The sequence below is a fragment of the Panthera leo genome, chromosome D3 (assembly GCF_018350215.1).
Source record: "Panthera leo isolate Ple1 chromosome D3, P.leo_Ple1_pat1.1, whole genome shotgun sequence".
NCBI classification, from domain to species: domain Eukaryota; kingdom Metazoa; phylum Chordata; class Mammalia; order Carnivora; family Felidae; genus Panthera; species Panthera leo.
Genome location: NC_056690.1, coordinates 2,559,297 through 2,578,495, shown reverse-complemented (window position 1 = coordinate 2,578,495; position 19,199 = coordinate 2,559,297). Strand labels below are relative to the sequence as shown.

General features: G+C 49.8%; 1 protein-coding gene across 1 annotated transcript in view; it reads right to left on the bottom strand.

Annotated features, from left to right (window-relative positions):
* Positions 1-18,294, bottom strand: part of LOC122203992 (transmembrane protein 132D-like) — a 218,905-nt gene extending 200,611 nt beyond the window's left edge. The window contains exons 1-2 of the mRNA XM_042911160.1: positions 18,290-18,294; positions 16,714-16,860 (exon numbers count right to left, since the gene is read on the bottom strand). Coding sequence (XP_042767094.1) covers positions 16,714-16,860; positions 18,290-18,294 — 152 coding nt within the window. The remainder of the gene's footprint in view (positions 1-16,713; positions 16,861-18,289) is intronic.
* Between the last annotated feature and the right edge of the window lie 905 nt (positions 18,295-19,199).

Here is a 19,199-nt window from a genome sequence, read left to right as displayed (position 1 = left end):
CCTCTCTCTCTGACCCTCCCCTGCTCACGCTCTGTCTCTTTCTCTCTCTCAAAAATAAAATAAACACTGAAAATAAAGAGTCAGATGCTTAACCGAGTGAGCCACCCAGGCGCCCCATTCTGCGTATCTCTCAGTCAAGATGCCTATCAACTTCCCGAGGAGGCAGCCAGGCAGCCACGTCCATGATTGTCCCCAGAGTCAGAATTCCGCACCCCTCTTACCACCCACGCTGGCTTTCAGCCTTCGACCATCATTAGAACTCATTTCGGGGAGGACTTTTTGAACACCCACCTCCCCCCCACAGACCAGTTACAAATAAAACGGGTATGAATCACCGAATGAATGAATGCAGAGTGATTCAGCTTTGACTTCTAAACCCTCGTGGCCTTCGGAAGTCTTGTGGTGCCTTCTGCTAATTACCAAATGCGATCACGATGTGGACAATCAGGTCCGTGGAAGCGCGCCTCACGCAAACGCTCCCCCATCCTCGGGACCCCCCCCCCCCCCCAGGCTAAGTGCAGCTGTTCTGTTCATTTTACGCGCGTGGACAGTGAAGGGCAGAGACCATGCATCCCGGCCGAGGCCACACACTGCTGGTGGCAGGGCAGGGCTCTGGACCCGAACCGTGGGAATCCACATCGCCATCCGCTCACCCACTATGCTCTCCTAAGTCCAAGGCATCTGGGAGTCAGACGATCCCCAAGGCCAGCGCCACGGCTGACGGCCCAAGCCTGGCACCTGCCTCCCTGGGGCTGACACCTGTTCTAACGGCTGCTACCGGGTGAACCAGGGAAGTGCACTCGGGACCCCTGGCTGCTGTACAAATTCCCACAAACGTGGTGGCCACGGATTACACACACTGGCTCTCTTCCAGTCCTGGAGGACAGAGTCTGGAGCCCAGGCACCGGCAGGCACGGTTCTCATGAACAGTCCAGCGGAGAACCCTCCATCCTGAGTCGCCAGCCTTCGGAGGTGGCGTGTGTTCCTTGGCTCCTCGTCCTCCTTTCTGATTCTGTCACATCTCTGACCCCGTTGCATTCAACCCTCACAAGGACCATTATTAGATCCCCATCATATCAGGTCAGCCGGGACGACCCCAGAGAGCCTCCCCATCTCAAGACTGGCACACACACAGAGGTCCTAGGAGCTGGGACAAAGATGTTTCCCATTTTGAGAGGAGGAGAGAGGCATCGGTCGGCCCATCACAGGGACTGATTCACATAACCTGCCTCCGCCTGGGTCTCAGCTTCATGGTCCACAAAACGGGAGCGAGCTCTCTGAGCCTTTCGTGTCAGGAGAATGAGGTACTAAGCTTAGCGTGGTTACAGGTACAACACCCAGGAGAGGCTGGTACATATTGATCTCTTAATAAATGTGAGATATTCGTAGTCAAATGACCATGTGTTGGTGACTAGAAGAAGACCTTACACTCTAGTGGGCAGGAGTGACCCTGAGGTTCTGGTAAATGCACAGACAACAGAGGTCACAGCGAGACGGGTCTGGCCATTACATCGGCAGAATGCTGAGCCCACTGCTGTGTCTCATGTTTCCAGGGACAGTGAGAGCCTACCACGCGGCTGGCACGGGGCTCAGGACCGTCTGCAAGGGCGCCAGGCCATCCCACTGCCCTGTGTTAAAACAGCACTCGACAATAAATACTAAATGAAATTTTCCTTGCCCATGCAAAATCCAATTCTCATCCTCTCATAAATCCTGCCTGAGGGTTCTGCTACAATTTCTTAGGCTCATAACCCCATCACAAGGTCACTCTGAAATTAGTTGGGAGGCAGTTTTCGCCGTGGCAGGCACGGTTGAATAAAGAACAGGGGGAAATTGGGATCGGCTGTTTCGGCTGATATTTATGCTTTGAAAAGAAAATCCAAGTTCTGATCCTATCAATGGCATTAGAACTTGTTGATTTCCTTTGTTTTCATACGATTTTAATGTATGCCCTAAGACTGCTCTATAACAGAATGAATCGATTTTAATTTATCTTGCCAAAAGATAATCAATGCACATTGTTAACTCAGAAGCGTTGCAAGTATTTCCATTCCCGCAATCCAGAGAGGATTTAGCATTTGTGTCCTTAAAGGTAGACACACACACATACAATGTGGCAACCGCCAAGATGATCAGAACACGGTCCCTTTTCCCAGACAGTTCTTCTTCCAAGGACAGTAAACAACGTCGCCAACACCTGGGCCCGTCAACCCCGCTTTCACTCTTGAAGGAAATGCGCATGTGTCTCTAAGGCAAGTTTGTAATAAGAATAAAAGACTGGAAGCCTCTGGATATTTTTGTAATTAGTAAAACTAATACAAGCTTATCGGAAAGACTGGCAAACGTCGAGACTGTAAGATCCGTAAGAAGAGGTGTCACGTCTAACACTGAAGTCCTGTACAATCCAGCCCCCGGTACGTGGTAGGTTCTATGGCTTGACTTCAGGACAAAGTAAACACCACCCATAATCTCACTGTTACTGGATTTTGTACCATTTTACCTTTAGTCTCTTGACTGTTGCGTGTGTGTATGTGTGTGTATACGCGCCAGAAAGTTGACAGCATATTCTTGGGCCAATAAATATCTTAAAACACCATTTTATTGGCCCAGTTACATTTTGTTGTGTGAGTATGCCAAAGTCACTCAATTATTCCTCTATCCCTACCTGGGTGGCAGATTCCAAATTTTTATTAATTTTTTTTAAATTTTTAAAATGTTTATTTATTTTGGGGGGCGGGGGGGAGGAGCAGAGAGAGGGAGACACAGAATCCGAAGCAGGCTCCAGGCTCCGAGCCGTCAGCACAGAGCCCAGCGCGGGGCTCGAACTCACAGACAGTGAGATCATGACCTGAGCCAAAGTCGGACGCTTAACCGACTGAGCCACCCAGGCACTCCTCAAGTTTTTATTATTAATTCAAATGTGAAAAACATGTCTGTGTATCATATTCCTGATTACGTACTTAGGATTAGTTCCTAGAATAAAGGACCAAAGAGTTATTAAACATTGTAACAAATCTTGGCATGCACAGATATATTGCTTTTCTATATGGGAACGTTTTCTGATGTTTGCAATTATATTCATGGGAAGCTGTAATATAATATACATTTCTCAACTGCGGCAGAGGGAGGGGTAGGCCTGATACATTAGAAGTATTTCGTTCTTTTAATTATGTCTCATCCCACTTCAAGGTGCCCAAACTTGTTTTCAGGAAGGGTCATTAATCTAGGGCCCCAAGGAGATGGAATTCAGGGGTCTATACACCTGGATGGGGAAAACACATTTTCATAATTGTTTTTTTTTTTTTAGCCCGGAACTGAACATCTAGCACATCCTCCAATAATGAGTGTAGGCAATAGCCAGAGTAGCAATGATGGTGACTTTTCGCCAACCGAAGAGGCAGTGACCTTCATGTGACACTGCATTTATAACAGATGCTTCAAAACATATCCCGCCCTTCACACTTATTTGAAATCCTAGCGGTTATGAGATGTGCTCCCCAGGCTTTTACGAAGGAAGCACATACAGCACCTCGCAATGAGAAACATTTTTTGAAGCCGGGTTTTAGTACAACCGCCCTCCTCAGTGCTGCTATGAATTTGAGCCTATGAAATGAAAAACATCATCCTGAGAGAAGATTCGTGAGCATCACCGGGCCGCCAGCGGAGTCCATGGCCCTGAAAAGGATGTGGACGCTCGCTTTAGCAGCAGGTGCGGGGCCATCAGGATAAAACACGAGATAAAACACGTCACAGACGCACACACACACACACACACACCGTAAGACACATGGCCAACTGTAAGGGGCCCTGGGAATGTGCGAGTCAGGTGGGGTCAGTCAGAGCCATGCAGGACAGCGTTAGTGCAGGCCTGGCATCTAATAAGACACAGAGGAACTCTGTTCAGTCGCTTTGAGCCCCTTCTGAAGAAAGGCTCAGCCGGGTCGCGACCGCCTCATGCTCCTGGAGGACTCGTGGGCCGTCCACGGTGACACAAAGAGGTGGCATTCAGATCCTGCTGCAGGCAGAAGGCTGGACCTAGAGCTCACTAGCACTGCCTTCTTTCACTGTCTGGATTCTATGGCCAACTTGGGCACCCAAGCCACCCTGGTTTCCTGCTGTGGGTAAGATCAACTCCCTTCTGAATAAATTCACTTCCATTCAGGAGCGCCCGGAGTTCAAGGAGTCAGTGGGCGATCCTGCGGGCGAGATGGGAAACGGTCTGCTGCAAACACCGCGTGCGGCTGCCAGAGCTTTGGGGAACGTGGACCAACCTCAGCTGTTTTGATCCCATCACACCTCCGTTGTAATGAATGCACGGAAAACAAGCAAGCCTGCACACAAGCATTAAGCTGTGTGCGTTGAACACAGCCCATTTCTGGATATTAACACCAACGTGCTGCTGGGATTCGAGATCCACCCACCGACCCACTCCACGCAGCCCCTGGACACCCACACTGTCTCCTCCCTCTCTAAGGGCTCCCGGCCGGTTCTCTCTCCAGGAGGATCGGTTATAATGACACCAAGCCACATGCGGTTCTCACCCGTGTTCCACTTGCCTCCGGGAGTGGGCAAACCGAAACCACCCACAGCAAGCATCTCAGGCTTCGAGAGTTACACGGGCACAATGCTGAGCAGTGACAGAGACAACCCCAGTGACAAACACTGATGTCGACCGAATGGAAAAGTACCTGCTTATGCTTAGAGAGTCCCGAATGATCGCTATGCATTTTGAAATGGATCCTGACAGGATTACATCCTGTGCTGGCATCTCTCCACAACTGAAAAACCCACTTTTTACTCTCCGGGATATTTTAGAGTCAAGACGGTGGAAAAGAGGCCTCGACCTTGTAATGGGAGTTGAGGTCATAGGTCTTATTTCTATGGTATGAAGACAGGGTCTACCTTTATGTCAAAGATGAAGGATGTACAGCCCCCTGCACTTTATTGACTGGGATCTTTTGTTCAGTGGGATAAATCTCTTTAAAATAGGAGGATGGAAAACCTTTCATTGCTGCCTGGAATTAGAGCGGCCGGCCGGCCAAGGCATCACTCCCTCGACGACTGATCACAGAGCATTCACTGTGAAGTGAGGGTTCCACTCAGAAAAAGTTCCGAAGTCTTACACAGGAGCAAATTCGTGTATTAAAAAAAAAAAGGAAAATGAAAGAGTAATTCGGGAAGCAATGAAGTGATCTGGTGCCTGGTAACACGGTGGGTCCCAGTGAGAAGCTGAAAACGAACTGCCGTCCAATGAGGTCTAGGAATTGCACACAAACGGAATGATACCACATGCCATCTTCCGCCTGTGGCTTCCAGCCCCCAGCGCCACGCCGCTGAGGTTTCCCCAGCCTTGTTCACGCACACTGCGAAGTTCTTTTTCATCGCTGCATGCTATTCCTCTGCTAAGGGGCAGCTCAGGTTTTTAGCTACTTGTCAGTTGATAGATATCTGGGTTGTCTCCACTTTGGGTTCTTACGGAAAATGCAGTATTATGGGGACAGAAAGGAGACAAAAATGATTGCTTGGAATTGGAAAAGAAAACGCACAGCAGATGATTTAAAAAAAACAACAACAACTTTTTCTGGTAATGGAAGAAGTCTAATAGCAGATTGTGGTGATGGTTGTAGATTTCTAAAACTCATTTAACTGCACACTTTCCATGGGCGAATTTTACAGGATACAATTTATAACTCAAAAGCTCTAAAAGAAAAAAAAAAAGAGCTCTAAGTAAGAATATAAAGTTCCATGCCCTTCTGGCTATCTTCTCCAGCTCTGTCTCAGAGGAGAAGGCACAGCAGACTAACCCGTGACAAAATTCATCACGAGACTTAGAAGGCTAACAAGTCACTAAGGAAACTTCTTGAACTCATTGGCACACAGCACGGACGTGGAGAGCTGTCAGAAGACGGGCTTTTTGGAAATGATAGAAAACCCAAAACGTGTACATTTAAAAATAAAATGAGCCATCCTGTCCAAGAGAACAATAATCAGGATGAAATTTTTAGAACATAAGAAGCAAGATGATATTTTTCACAGTTTGACTATAAATAAGGCTACTTTGGATGGATCCTATCATCTTTCTTTTGTTTCTTTTTTTAACGCTCCATGAAATACTATTATCTCTCTAAACTGCTCCCCAGGCCTTCAAGAAACAGATCATCCAAACGCAGCATTGGTTCCATGCAGCCAAGGGCACCAGCGAAAGGTGGCGATTTCAGGATGCCGGCAGGTGTTTGTGCTGAACAGCTGGGCAGTGAAGGCAGAGATCAGAAGGACAGAGTAGCCTGGGCAGTTCGATGATCTAAAAATGGGCTTTCCCCCAAGAACTTCTCCCTCAAAACATCTAAGGTATGCGGGGTCTATGCACCTGCCTTTTTTTTTTCAATAGGCTTTTTTATTTTTAACCCCAAACGTGGCTTAAAAGTATATGCCTCAACATGAAAGCTTCATAGGAAAATATTTCATTAAAATGAAATTCCAAGGAACTAAAGCTGACAGTTTTATAGATTTCTTTTTATTTCAGTTTATTTTTTTTTTGTTTACATCATGATCCCATTTTTATTTGATTTGATCTTTTTAAAATATAATTTATTGTCAAAGTGGCTAACATACAGCGCAGACCGTGTGCTCTTGATTTTGGGGGTAGATTCCCGTGGTTCATCGCTTACATACAACACCCAGTGCTCATCCCCACAGGTGCCCTCCTGAGTGCCCATCCCCCACTTTTCCCCATCTCCCAAACCCCCATCAACCCTCAGTTTGTTCTCTGTATTTAAGAGTCTCTTATGCTTTGCCTCCCTCCCTCTCTGTTTGTAACTTTTTTTCCCCTTCCCTTCTTCCATGGTCTTCTGTTAAGTTTCTCAAGATCCACATATGAGTGAAAACATACGATATCTGTCTTTCTCTGGCTGACTTATTTCACTCAGCATAATACCTTTCAGTTCCATCCACATTGCTGCCAATGGCATGATTTCATCCTTTCTCATTGCCAGGTAGTATTCAGTTATATATATAAACCACATCTTCTTTATCCATTCGTCCGTTGATGGACATTTAGGCTCTTTCCATAATTTGGCTGCTGTTGAAAGCGCTGTTGTAAATATTGGGGTACTTGTGCCCCTATGAATCAGCACTCCCGTATGAACACCCACCAAAACAGTATGACTACAGAGGCTCATGACTCTTAGCGGAGTTTTAAAAAGTTGTATTTGGGGCACCCGGGTGGCTCAGTCGGTTAAGCGTCCGACTTCAGCTCAGGTCACGATCTCATGGTCCGTGAGTTTGAGCCCCGCGTCGGGCTCTGGGCTGATGGCTCGGAGCCTGGAGCCTGCTTCCGATTCTGTGTCTCCCTGTCTCTCTGCCCCTCCCCCGTTCATGCTCTGTCTCTCTCTGTCTCAAAAATAAATAAACGTTAAAAAAAAAAATTTAAAAAAAAGTTGTATTTCGCATTATGCATATATCCACATTACGCATATGTATATGCACAAATATAGATGAGATACAGATATGCATACAGACGTAGATGACACAGAGAGGCTGAACCACGGATACATGGATATAGAGATACAGATACAGATACAGATACAGATACAGATACAGATACAGATACAGATACAGACCTATTTTCCCGGTAGGACTTTGACCGATCATGGTTTCCATCTTGAGAGAGAAGGACTCTAAGGGCTGGGCACGTAGGGCGTGCACACACACACACCCACGCACACCCACGCACACACCCATTCGCTTCACGTGCAGATTCAAGTTCAGAAACATATAGGAAGACGGACTGCATCCCCCAGCGTTCTGCACGGGACGTTACGTGTCCCGTCTGCTATTTCCACCACTGCAGATGCTCCTGGTGATTCCAACGGACGAGGGGCTTCTCCCTCCTCGGAGCAGCACACAGTAGGTCCGGTCGGCTGTGTGACATCACAAACCACCGGCAATCCCACACCAGCCAGTCTCCACAGCACCAAAGCGTGTTTAGGAAGCGCTCTGATGAACACCAGCCACCGGGGTAACACAGTCATCGTTGCTACTGGGGGACCACTCAGGCCGCGGTCGCTAGTTCTGTGGCCGTGGCAGCAAACCCAGCCGGTGCATCAGCCTGGAGGTCCTACCGAAGGCAAAGGCAGGTGCTGCGAGCAAAGACGTGAGGCCCCAGCTCACTGCCGTGGCCCCGCTACGAGTGGGTGTTAAATAACTTAATTCTAAATTTGGTGCTCTACTTGGAAACAGGAGGCACTAAATATCAAATACATGGATGTAACAAAAAGAAAAGCAACACGGGGTAAATTAAGGCAAACCTCACACTTCCCGTGCTCCCGCAGAATGGGCCTGGGGGAGGCAGATCGAGGTACCGTTTCACAGAGACTTGGGCTCGGGACGTCCCGCTAACTGTAACGCCATGTGCTTGAATGATCACAGCGCCTCCCTCAGTCTGTGTGTTTCTAAGGGGAGCCGCACAAGGAAGCTTCCATTTCCTGGGACAAAACGCAGTGCGGCCCTGGGAGGGTCCCAGAGCTCCGTCCTCTGGGCCGTCCGCCCACAGAACACCCCTGCACACCTTCCCCCGCGCTGGGTGTCAGAGGCCAGCCTTTCAGACAGCATCAACGTCTCATCCTACCTCTGACTGTATTAACTCAGCGTCTTCCTCGAAAATGACACACTTGCGTGGGTCTCTTTTGTAATCACTTGAGAGGCAACATCGTACGTGACAGCCACACTTCCTACTTCCCACGATGTTGGACTTTCTTTTTTTTTTTAATTTTTTTTAACGGTTTTTATTTATTTTTGAGACAGGGAGAGACAGAGCATGAACAGGGGAGGGTCAGAGAGAGGGAGACACAGAATCGGAAACAGGCTCCAGGCTCTGAGCTGTCAGCACAGAGCCCGACGCAGGGCTCGAACCCACGAACCGTGAGATCATGACCTGAGCCAAAGTCGGCCGCTTCACCGACTGAGCCACCCAGGCGCCCCTGGACTTTCGGCTCAACTTAAGGTCGACACACACGCACAACAAGATCTAGGCTACTCCTCACAACGGCAGAATGAATGCACCATTTTTAAAACTCGGCACGCCTCTTGATGAATACTATTTTGTTTTTGGACACCAGCTATTTTTAAAAATACAGCAATGGGGGCGCCTGGGTGGCGCAGTCGGTTAAGCGTCCGACTTCAGCCAGGTCACGATCTCGCGGTCCGTGAGTTCGAGCCCCGCGTCAGGCTCTGGGCTGATGGCTCGGAGCCTGGAGCCTGTTTCCGATTCTGTGTCTCCCTCTCTCTCTGCCCCTCCCCCGTTCATGCTCTGTCTCTCTCTGTCCCAAAAATAAAAAAAAAAAAAAAAAAAAAAAATACAGCAATGAATGCTGTGATACACGTCTCCCCGTGTCCGTGGCTAAGCTTTAATCTGGACCAGATGTATCCAGAAACGCAATTTTAGGGTCATACGGATTCCCGTCTTAAATGTGATTAGCCAGATGCTGACAGATACCTCTCCAAAGTGGATGAAGCATCTTATGATTACTGCAGCACACAGCATACACATCCTCAGAAAAAAGAAAAAAGAAACATTTTATTACGTGCATCTTCTCCCTCCAATATGATTAGAAGAAATGATGTCTAGCAGCATCAGAAACAATACCTCGGTCTGTTGTCTCCCTAATGCAGAAGTTATTAAGACACACTTGAACCAAATGGCTCCTGGCAGGTTCGAAAGTCACACGCAATGCTTAATAAAACCTCCACACACAACTAATGTAATTCATCTCGTACTCTGGGAAATTTTCATTTAGAGTATGGAAATAACGTGTAATTCTCCAGGATCTTGGAGGACTTGGGTACGCGTGCTTCGTATATTATACAGTCATCTAAACGATCTGAAAACGATCGGTAGACGGTTTTCTTAGAATGGTGGTCTTGATTCTTTCAGTGTGTTCCCGCACAGGATCACATGGGGTTCTCACAAGAGTTCGGCAAAGGCCGACGTCGCGTTGCTGGTATTATAGAGGAGGATGCCCAACCTCTTATCACCTCTCTGGTGGTGAGATGTGAGACGGCCAGCGTGAAAATGAGAAACACGCTATCAGCTCTTCCTGAAGGGTGCCCGCGTTCCTTCCACGCTTTGTGAAGGAATTATCACTCAAACGGTACCGTGGATGCATGTCGTAATCCGTTAAGTCACTGATAAGGATGATGCAATCATTTAAGGCATCAGACAAATCACACTTGAACAGGAAAGACTTTGTTGTTGTTAAGCCCGGGTTCTGGACGTCAGAAGAGTTGAACTGTCTCGCTGGTGACAGACTGCCAGAAAATAAATCTAATCAAATTATTGAATTAATGCAAAAACAATCTCAAGGTTTTTATTTTCCATCCCTGGGTCTGTGATCTCGGCATGGCCAAGCAGCAGTCAAGTGCAACGATTCAAACTTGGCTTTGTAAAGCAAAATGGAGCGTTGACAAACAATCTACAAGGTCTCTGTTACAAGCTGTTTTTGCCAGAAACCAAGAGGCCAGATCTTGCTGGCTTCAAATCTGGGCACCCCTGCAGATGGACAAAGCATCCCCAAACAGCCCGTATTCCATTCAGCAATGACAAGGACCAACATCCAGGACTCTGCTGAACGAGATTTTCCATGATGAAATGCAGCTTATGTTTTATCCCAGTCTTCCATACCTTGTCTTTTCCCAAGTCAGAAACGGCCCACGTTCACGATGGGAATTTTCAGAAATACACACGGAGCAGATGAAGGGGGCAGAACACGGGTCCCACGTGGCGTCACCATCTGGGATTGAGCTGCTCGGTCCGGCCTTGATCTTTCCTGCCCTCTTCTCACTTACACGCAAAATCCGTATGACCGTGTCAGCTCTTGCCGTCTGCCGACTTCTACAACACATTGATCGAGACGGAATTCATTCGCTGTAACACTCGCCATTTTAGACTGCCCGAGTGAGTGGCTCTGGCTTATCCACAGCGCGTGGGACGGTATCCTTACTACTTCGGGAAGACACCCCCGTCCTCGGCGGTCAGGCTCAAACCCAGAGCGGCGAGCAGCTCAGACACAGGTCTCTGGGCACCGGCCGCTCTGCACACATGGTCTAAAAGGAGCCACACAGCGCGTGGCCTTCCACAGCTGGCCTGTGTCGCGGGCTGTAGCACCTTCAAAGCCGACCCGCGTTGCACAGGGCCCGGCACTCCTCCCCACGTAACTGCTGAGCGACATCCCCGTGCGTGGACGCACCGCACTGGGCCGCCGTCCGCCTTCCGGCTGCTGTGGGTGGTGTTGGCGAGAAGGTCTGAGCGGCGGCTCTTCCGCGGACTTTTGCTTTCGGTTCCCCTGGGTGGGTAACTAGCCGCGTTCGACCTGGTGGTAACTAGGTTAGCTCCTCCCAGGGGCATAACTAGCAGGGTTCGACCTTCTGGTAACAGGTTAGCTGTGCCTGCTCCTTTGTATATTCTCGTTGGGCTGGGCTTCAGGGGGTTCTCCTTATTTCCAGCTCTTTCTCACGCTCTCCTCTGAAGTCTCCGTGTCCCGAAGGTTCGGCTCGACCCCACTGATCTGTTTCTACGGCCGTGGCAGCCCATCTTCTCACCCCCTGCCTGGTTCCGCGGCCTCTCCTCCCGCGGCCGGATCCGTCTCTTACGATACAAACGTGAGAACGCCGACCAGCGCACAATACCCCCCCTTTCATGCGGGCAGTTCTGGCTTTGCCTCTGGTTTTCGAGGGTTTCCCCCGAATTCTCGCTTAGGGTGGTATTTCGTCTTCTCCTGGGCAGGCCAGGGCCCCCTGGCCTCTTGCAGCCGCCTGTCCAGAGAGTGAGGCTCGCCAGCCCCGGCCTGCCGTGTGCGTCCGGCTCCTGGTTCTTCTGTCCGGGTTTCCACTCACATTCCGGCTCTCTCGGGATTGGCCACCTTTGCACCCTCGTTCAGCTCAGTCCTGTCTTCACCTGGACAAACTCTTCCCTAAGTTGCCAACACGTGCATGACGTTTCGGGTGCGTTGCTAGGCGGGCCTCCCTACCCCTTACGTTTCTCTGGAAACCTCCGTAGGAGCCTGGCAGAGGGAAGGAGATCACTGGGTACCATGAGCTTGTCATCGCCCTCCTGGAAATGCCACAACATCTGCTCATTATAAATTCAGAAAGAGGATTCAGGCTGCCCAACCCACTGCGTCTGTTCTTCTGTCTTTGGAGCAGAAAAATGGTTCTGAGCTGGACATACCACTGTCTGTAATAAATGATGTTTCCCACTTTCCTTGGACATCTGGTGCAGCCACTTGGTTAAGTCCTGGCCAAGGAGATGTGAGAGAGAACTGGGGGTTGGCATGGGTTTCCAGGCAAGTTGCTGAAAGGGAGTTGACCCAGCTCAGAAGACCCTCTTCTGGAGGGCAGGTGTGATGGCCGGCACCCCCGCAGCCATCTTCATCTGTGAGGACGGAGTCCTGGCACTGGTGCGTGTGGAAGAGGGGGCCTGGGACCCTGGAGGTGCCAGGGAGTGTCATACCAGCCCCAGCCCACCCACCCACAGTAGGCTTTTTCTGGGTGGGAGAGAAATAAACCTCTGTCTTGCTTAAGTCACTCTTTTCTGCAATAAAAATTAAATAATCAAATAATCCTAACAAATACAGTTTGAGATACATTAATCGATGCCAGAAAATCCTCCCTTTGAACATACATTCATGGTTTTGTACATCGGTCTGTATTTGAAATATCAATTGTCTTTATAGCAGTTCACGTATTTATCTAAAATATGTACTTCTTAAAGTGAAAAATACTACCTACGATACACATGAAATTAGTGCATATACAATAAATGGACAGTTATTAAAAAAAGATTCATTCCAGCTGTGCACTTCCTGTCTACGATCTTCTGACAAAGGACAGGTGCTATAAAGACAAGGTAGATGAGCATGTGCATCGAAGTCTCGCCGGAGAAAACCATGGAAGCTTCTGTCGCTCAAGTTGATTCAAACCCGTATCTATGCCCTACCTATGCAACGGTGGCAAACTCTGGAAAACACTCATCTATGCAGGGAAGAGCAAAGAGATAAAAAATACACGACTTGGGGTGCCCGAGTGGCTCAGTCGGTTCAGTGTCTGCCTCTTGATTCTGGTTCAGGTCATGATCTCACGGTTCGTGAGTTCCAGCCCCCAGTCATCAGCCCTGCTGGTGGTGCGGAGCCTGCTTGGGACTCTCTCTCCCTCTCTCCCTGCACTGTCTCTGTCTCTCTCTAAATAAATAAACTTAAAAACAAATACACAGCTTTTGTCATACATTGATCTCGGTTCACATTGTGCCTTAGTGACGAATTTGATGGAGGGACATTAGTTATTCTACCCTGTTCCACACTATTTCTTGGCTATGTTTAGTCAAAAAAGACCAGAGAGGGGCACTGGGTGGCTCAGTCATTTCAGCCTCTGACCTCGGCTCAGGTCATGATCTCGCAGTCCATGAGTTCGAGCCGCGTTGGGCTCTGTGCTGACAGCTCAGAGCCTGGAGCCTGCTTCAGATTCTATGTCTCCCTCTCTCTCTCTCTGCCCCTCCCCTGCTCTCTCTCTCTCTCTCTCTGTCTCCCAAAAATAAATAAAAATGTTAAACACACACACACATTGAGACAGTAGTTTCACATGGCCAAGCACATTGGTTTAATTAAAAAAAAAAAAGACCAGAGAGTTGTGATAACATTCATATGTTAATACTATCATAAGGTTTTCAGCAACCCAACTTTTCCAGAAAGGAAAGGATGTATTTCAACTCAGATGAGAGATCTTCACTCCTTCCTACTGAATTCATCACGATCACAAGTGTCTCCTTAATCCATAAAATTACACCTGTCACAGTGATTTAACTTCATTAGCACAACTTCGTGATCCGTGGTGAATTATTAGCAATACAAAATCCATGACTCTCAAGCTAATTAAGACTGCCTCTTTACATTCTGATGATCTGATTCTGACTTTTAAGAATAACTAAAAAAAACATTCAAAGGGAGTAGGAAGAATTTATAAAGCAAGACAACTTCTGAAGCAAAACCTTCTAATAGTAAAATACCCACTCTGTAATACATTTTCCAATTATCCTTCAGATAAAGAGAAATAGATCTCCTCCCAGGCCACTCACTATCCCAGATCCTGGAACATGATGTTTCGTCATTGAATTCCATACAGACAGAAGATGAAAAATTCTGAAGTGAGGATAAAAGTTGACTGTATTAATAAATGTATCATATTCAAAAAATGTCCATTTAGCTGTCTACATTTTATTAAATGGCAATACATGCACAGAGCAAACCATTCGTGGTCCAAATGGTTCACAGGATAAAGCAACCCACATTCAGCCTTCTCCCCCAACTTCCTGGCACGCTCCTCCGGTAGAAATCAGTTGCTGGACCCCTCCGCTCAAAAAAGTACCTTTCTCTTGGGGCGCCTGGGTGGCTCAGTGGGTTAAGCATCCGACTTCAGCTCAGGTCATGATCTCACGGCTTGTAGGTTCGAGCCCCGTGTCGGGCTCTGTGCTGACAGCTCGGAGGCTGGAGCCTGCTCCCGATTCTGTGTCTCCCTCTGTCTCTGCCCCTCTCCCTGCTCACACTCTGTCTCTCTCTCTCTCTTAAAAAATAAATAAATAAACCTGTAAGTTTTTTTTTAAAAAAGTACCTTTCTCTGGGTTTTCCCCAACCTAGGCTTCAACACACCCCTTATTATATGCCTTACTGTTTCAAACAGGTGTACTGGAAAGGATTCACTACGTGTGATTTGCATCGTAACACTTAGAATAACAGAGATGAGGTGTAGCTCCAGAACCGCAGCCGACCAGCATGTGTGGGGAGCCCCATGTGCACCAGGGGGTGCCGTCGGGCTGGGGCCGTCGCTGCGGACGAGACAGACGTGTCCCCACACCAAGACGGCTTCCGCTTTTAAGCCTCCTCGCCGAGCAAAGCCTTCCTAGCTGTAGCGTGAGAACCGAATTCCGAAACACGAACTTCCCCCTCGACAGATGTGAGCACAGATAAATCACGTAACAGCGTATGCATACACGCAAGCACACGCTAACACCTCCATCGTATGTATGTTCTATAGAGTCATACGATATACGCATGTATCTCAATACACACACAAACACGTCGTGTCCGCATACATATGCAGAATACTGTTTATGCGCATATAACATAAGTGTGTGCGCGTCTGTCTGTGCGTATGCGCGTGCTTTTTTCCTGTCCTCTGGACCCATAGGAAGAAACAGAAAACGGACATCAGGATCTACAAAGCGATCAGGAATAATCTCCATAGGGGGTCAGGACTTTGAAGGACTAACGTGAAATTCCATTCAGGGCACTTGCTTCTTAGAACAAGATCCTGATACACAGGAGAGAAGAAAAAAGGCAAACGCCATACATTTGTGTGTTTCTGTGTATTCTGCAGATGCTGAGTTTCTGTTCCATTTAAAGAAGGGTTAAAAGCAATTCTTGGGAGCCCCTGAAGTTTTGACCCACAGAAAAGCGGCTTACGCCTTGATGGGGATGAGCCGTGTTCAGAAATTTTCCTTGTTCCCTCCTCCAGGCCCGGGATAAACTGAGCTAATCCTTGGCCAGGGACTCAAAAGAAACAAAAAATCATAAAAGTTTAAAACTGCTCAAACCTTTTCATATTTTATAGAAGATGTTCCAACCACTCCTACTTACAACAACCTACAGAGGAGAGGGCAAGAGAGAGAAGAGAAAACAGAACAGACTAGTCGAGAGCCTTCCTCCCAAAGTCCTCTCCTCTTCTAGTTAAGAGTAAAATAAGCTGATTGCCTGCCTAACTACCCACCTGCCTCCTACCGGTCATGTATCTATCCATGCATCCACCCGTCCATGCTTCCTAATTTTCGCTAACGTCACAACGCAGAAGAAACCTTTCTAGGTGACAGTGTCACAGCCATCAGTTGGGATCCACGACCTCGAGATTAGAATAAGTAAATGGAAAGAAAATAAACGTATTTTTCCAAACACTTGCACGCTGAGGTCTAATCACCTGACACCAGAAATAACATGTTCATCTGCTTGTTACTTTTCAATGGTCAGTATCATAAGGAGCAAAAACACAACCAACCTAAAAGTGGTAAAAATACGAGACCAGACTAGGGATTCTCCAGAGCCCCAAATGAGGCTTCCGGAAACAGGAATAAAAATCGAGAAGCGCTGAGCTTCCAAGTCCCTCTGCCCAGCTGTGAGTTGACGGTTTCTAACTTGCTGGGTATGAGACACAGATTCCAGTTTTAATTGGCCTCTCGGGTGACTGACGATGCCCTATGATCCCACAGCAGACACTTCCCCGTGCATCGGAAAACGCGTGCGCACCAACGCAATCGCGTACGTGATCCTGGACTCTGCACGGCAAACGCGGAGCCCGTGTGCCAGAGATTCACACGCTCTCGTGTGTAAGGCTCGCAGGACAGGCCGCTTCATCAGAGATGCCCTTCCGGCCGGAGGGAGGCCTCGGCGACGTGTACCCCCAGCTGTAGGTTAGATCCCACCTGCGCGGAGCGGCCCCTGCGGGTGACCCCGGGGCTACGCTGGAATTTTAAGGAGGCCCGGTCTGCAGAACAGCCCCCCTTCCCCAACGACGGATTCCGCCCGCCCCTCTGAGAAGCACAAGTGATACGGACAGACAGCAGGTGCCGGTGCAGGCCGCGGTGCGAGTCTGAATCTACCGCGGGCCGCGGGGACTCACCCGGTTTCCGAGCCCGCGGATTTCTTCTGGCAGAGGATGACAGCCGGTGCGTACTTGCCAGTGTGCTCCGTGCCCTCCGTGACCTCCCAAATGGAAGGGCTGCTGGCTCTCACCCCCACGACGCTCACGCCTTTCTTCACCTTGGCCCTGGGGAGACAGAGAGAGCACAGCTCAGACGGCTCTGGGGAACCCCAGGGGCGCCGCTGCTTCTGGGACTGGGGAACCTACTGCAGGCGTGAGCCTGTGTTAATCACATCCTCGCCACCTCGCCGTCACCTTGCAATCCCTCTGTCCTGACTGCCCCCCAGCTCTTCCCAGGTTTAACGGAGGAGCTCGGACGGTGCACAGACAGTCTGCAGGCACAGAGGGTCAAAGCCGCGCTCGTGGGTGGATTTAGTTTAAAAAAAAAAAAGAAGAATCACCTGCAAACCTCCAGACCATGAAGACCGAAGCAGAAAAGGGAAATGAAGGAAAACGGAATGCGCGTCCGCTGACCGTCTCCTCTGCACCAGGCGCTGAGGACGCCTCGCCTGTATTGGCTGATGCCCTAACGATGTCCTCGGCTCAGAGCGGGGGGCTGCAGCTCAGACGGGGTGGGGGCCCCAGGAACGCAGGTGCGGAGGTTTGAACAGACCCGTCGACTCCCCTGCGTGCCCTTCCCACCCCACCGTCCCCGTCACGGCTGCTGTGAGCGACCGTGCACCACGCACCGGGCGCCCTTCACGGGCCTTGCGGCCTCACCTCTACGATGCCACGTGCCCGTGGGGCCAGTGCCGCTGTCATTCCCCCCCAGCGGCTGAGGACCCGGGCGTCACGCAGCTCACAAGCAGCAGACCTGGGTGTTTCGTCACCTGGCCGGGCGGCCACGAAGGTCGGGCCGTGCCCTGTGCTACCCTTAGCACCACACAAACCCACGGAACTCAGGAGCCACGTACTCTGATCCCACGCACGTCCGCGGCCACTCAACACCAGTCCGTGCGCGTCTGGAGGTCTCACGCCCACCAGACTTTACACGAACACAGATTTCCTGATACAAGTGTGCCACCGTGTACACGCTTGGCACGTGCACACACGTGCCTCCCTACACACACGCGCGTGTCACCCCGTGCCCGTTCACTCGTTCTTCCCCACCATCTGAGGCAGGGGGCAAGTCATGTGCCCAGAGCTCTGTGCCCAGACAGGAGGGGCTTCGCTCCTTCCCGAGAAGCTGGTGGGTGAGGAAGGAGGTTCCTTGCCTGCCCTTACTCTCTCTCCGACAAGTTTCAAGTGGAAAATCGCACAGAATGGCAAGTATGCAGGAAAATGCACGAAGCGTGGCAAACCGTCTGATGTTCAAACCGGACTCGTGTTCGAAAGTCGTGTGTGCGGCTGGGCTTGCTCCTCCTGGTCCCCCGGGGGGTGCGGGGAACACACAAGGGGCTTTGCAGCCAGAGCAGAGGAGGGACGAGCACACAGTCGGGGACGAGACGGCCCGGGAGGGGCAGACTCCGAGGTGCACCCTCCAGATGTGAAACCGCTGTGCCTGCACGGACACGGAGGCCAGGCGCCAGCCTCTGAAACCCTGGTGCACGCTCACACCATGCACACGACCTCCCACAGAAACGCCTTCAAGGCGCACGGTGGCACAGAGTCAAGGGCAGGTCTGAGGCTGCCGTTCTAGAAAGGCGGGTGGCAAGGGTGCCCCTGGCTGGCATCCAGGCACCGGCCTTGTGGGCAGGGGGATCCCACCATCCCCTGAGGAGAGGGTCCACTGTGCCCGACCTGTCTGCACAAACAATACGGTTTACGTCCGACACCTGCTTGCTTTCTGGAAGCCTGGAATTATGGTGCGTGCCAGCCAGAGGCGCCTAGTGACCAGCCCCCGGGGGACGCCCTGGGCATCCAGGCTCGGGTCAGCTTCCCGGGGTGGACGACACTTAACACGTGAAGCCACAGCTTACTGCTGGAGGGACTTGGGGCGTCCACAGCGACTCCCCGGGAGAGGGCCGTGGGGCCCCCCCAGACCTCACCCCACACGTCTTTTCCCTTTGCTGAGTTACTGTTCTACCATGAGAAGAGGCATCGTCTCTCATGTGGGACCCTCGGTGCTGAAGCTTGTGGTTTTAGGAGTTTTATTGACAGCCTTGTTTCTGCGTGAAAAAAAAAATAGCATGCTTTCTGTTTTAAATAATCATCGTACAAGCCAACACTTGGAACAGTCATCTATAAACCAGGAAGGGCATGCGGTAGGCCAGAAAGCCGTCTCGTTTTCCAGATACTCCGGTGAGATCGGCAGGTGAATAAAACTATGATTTCTGCCTTGCGGGAACTCAATTAAATAGCAGGCAACCGGGAGGTGGTGGCAAAAAAAAAAAGTTCAATTCACTGTGGACAGCTGCTATTATACGGAGATGAATTCTAAGGGCTGTCCCATTATTGTGCACTGGAATTTTATTGAATCAAATTTGCTTTAAATAAATAGGTCATCATCCTGGATTTGGTGATCT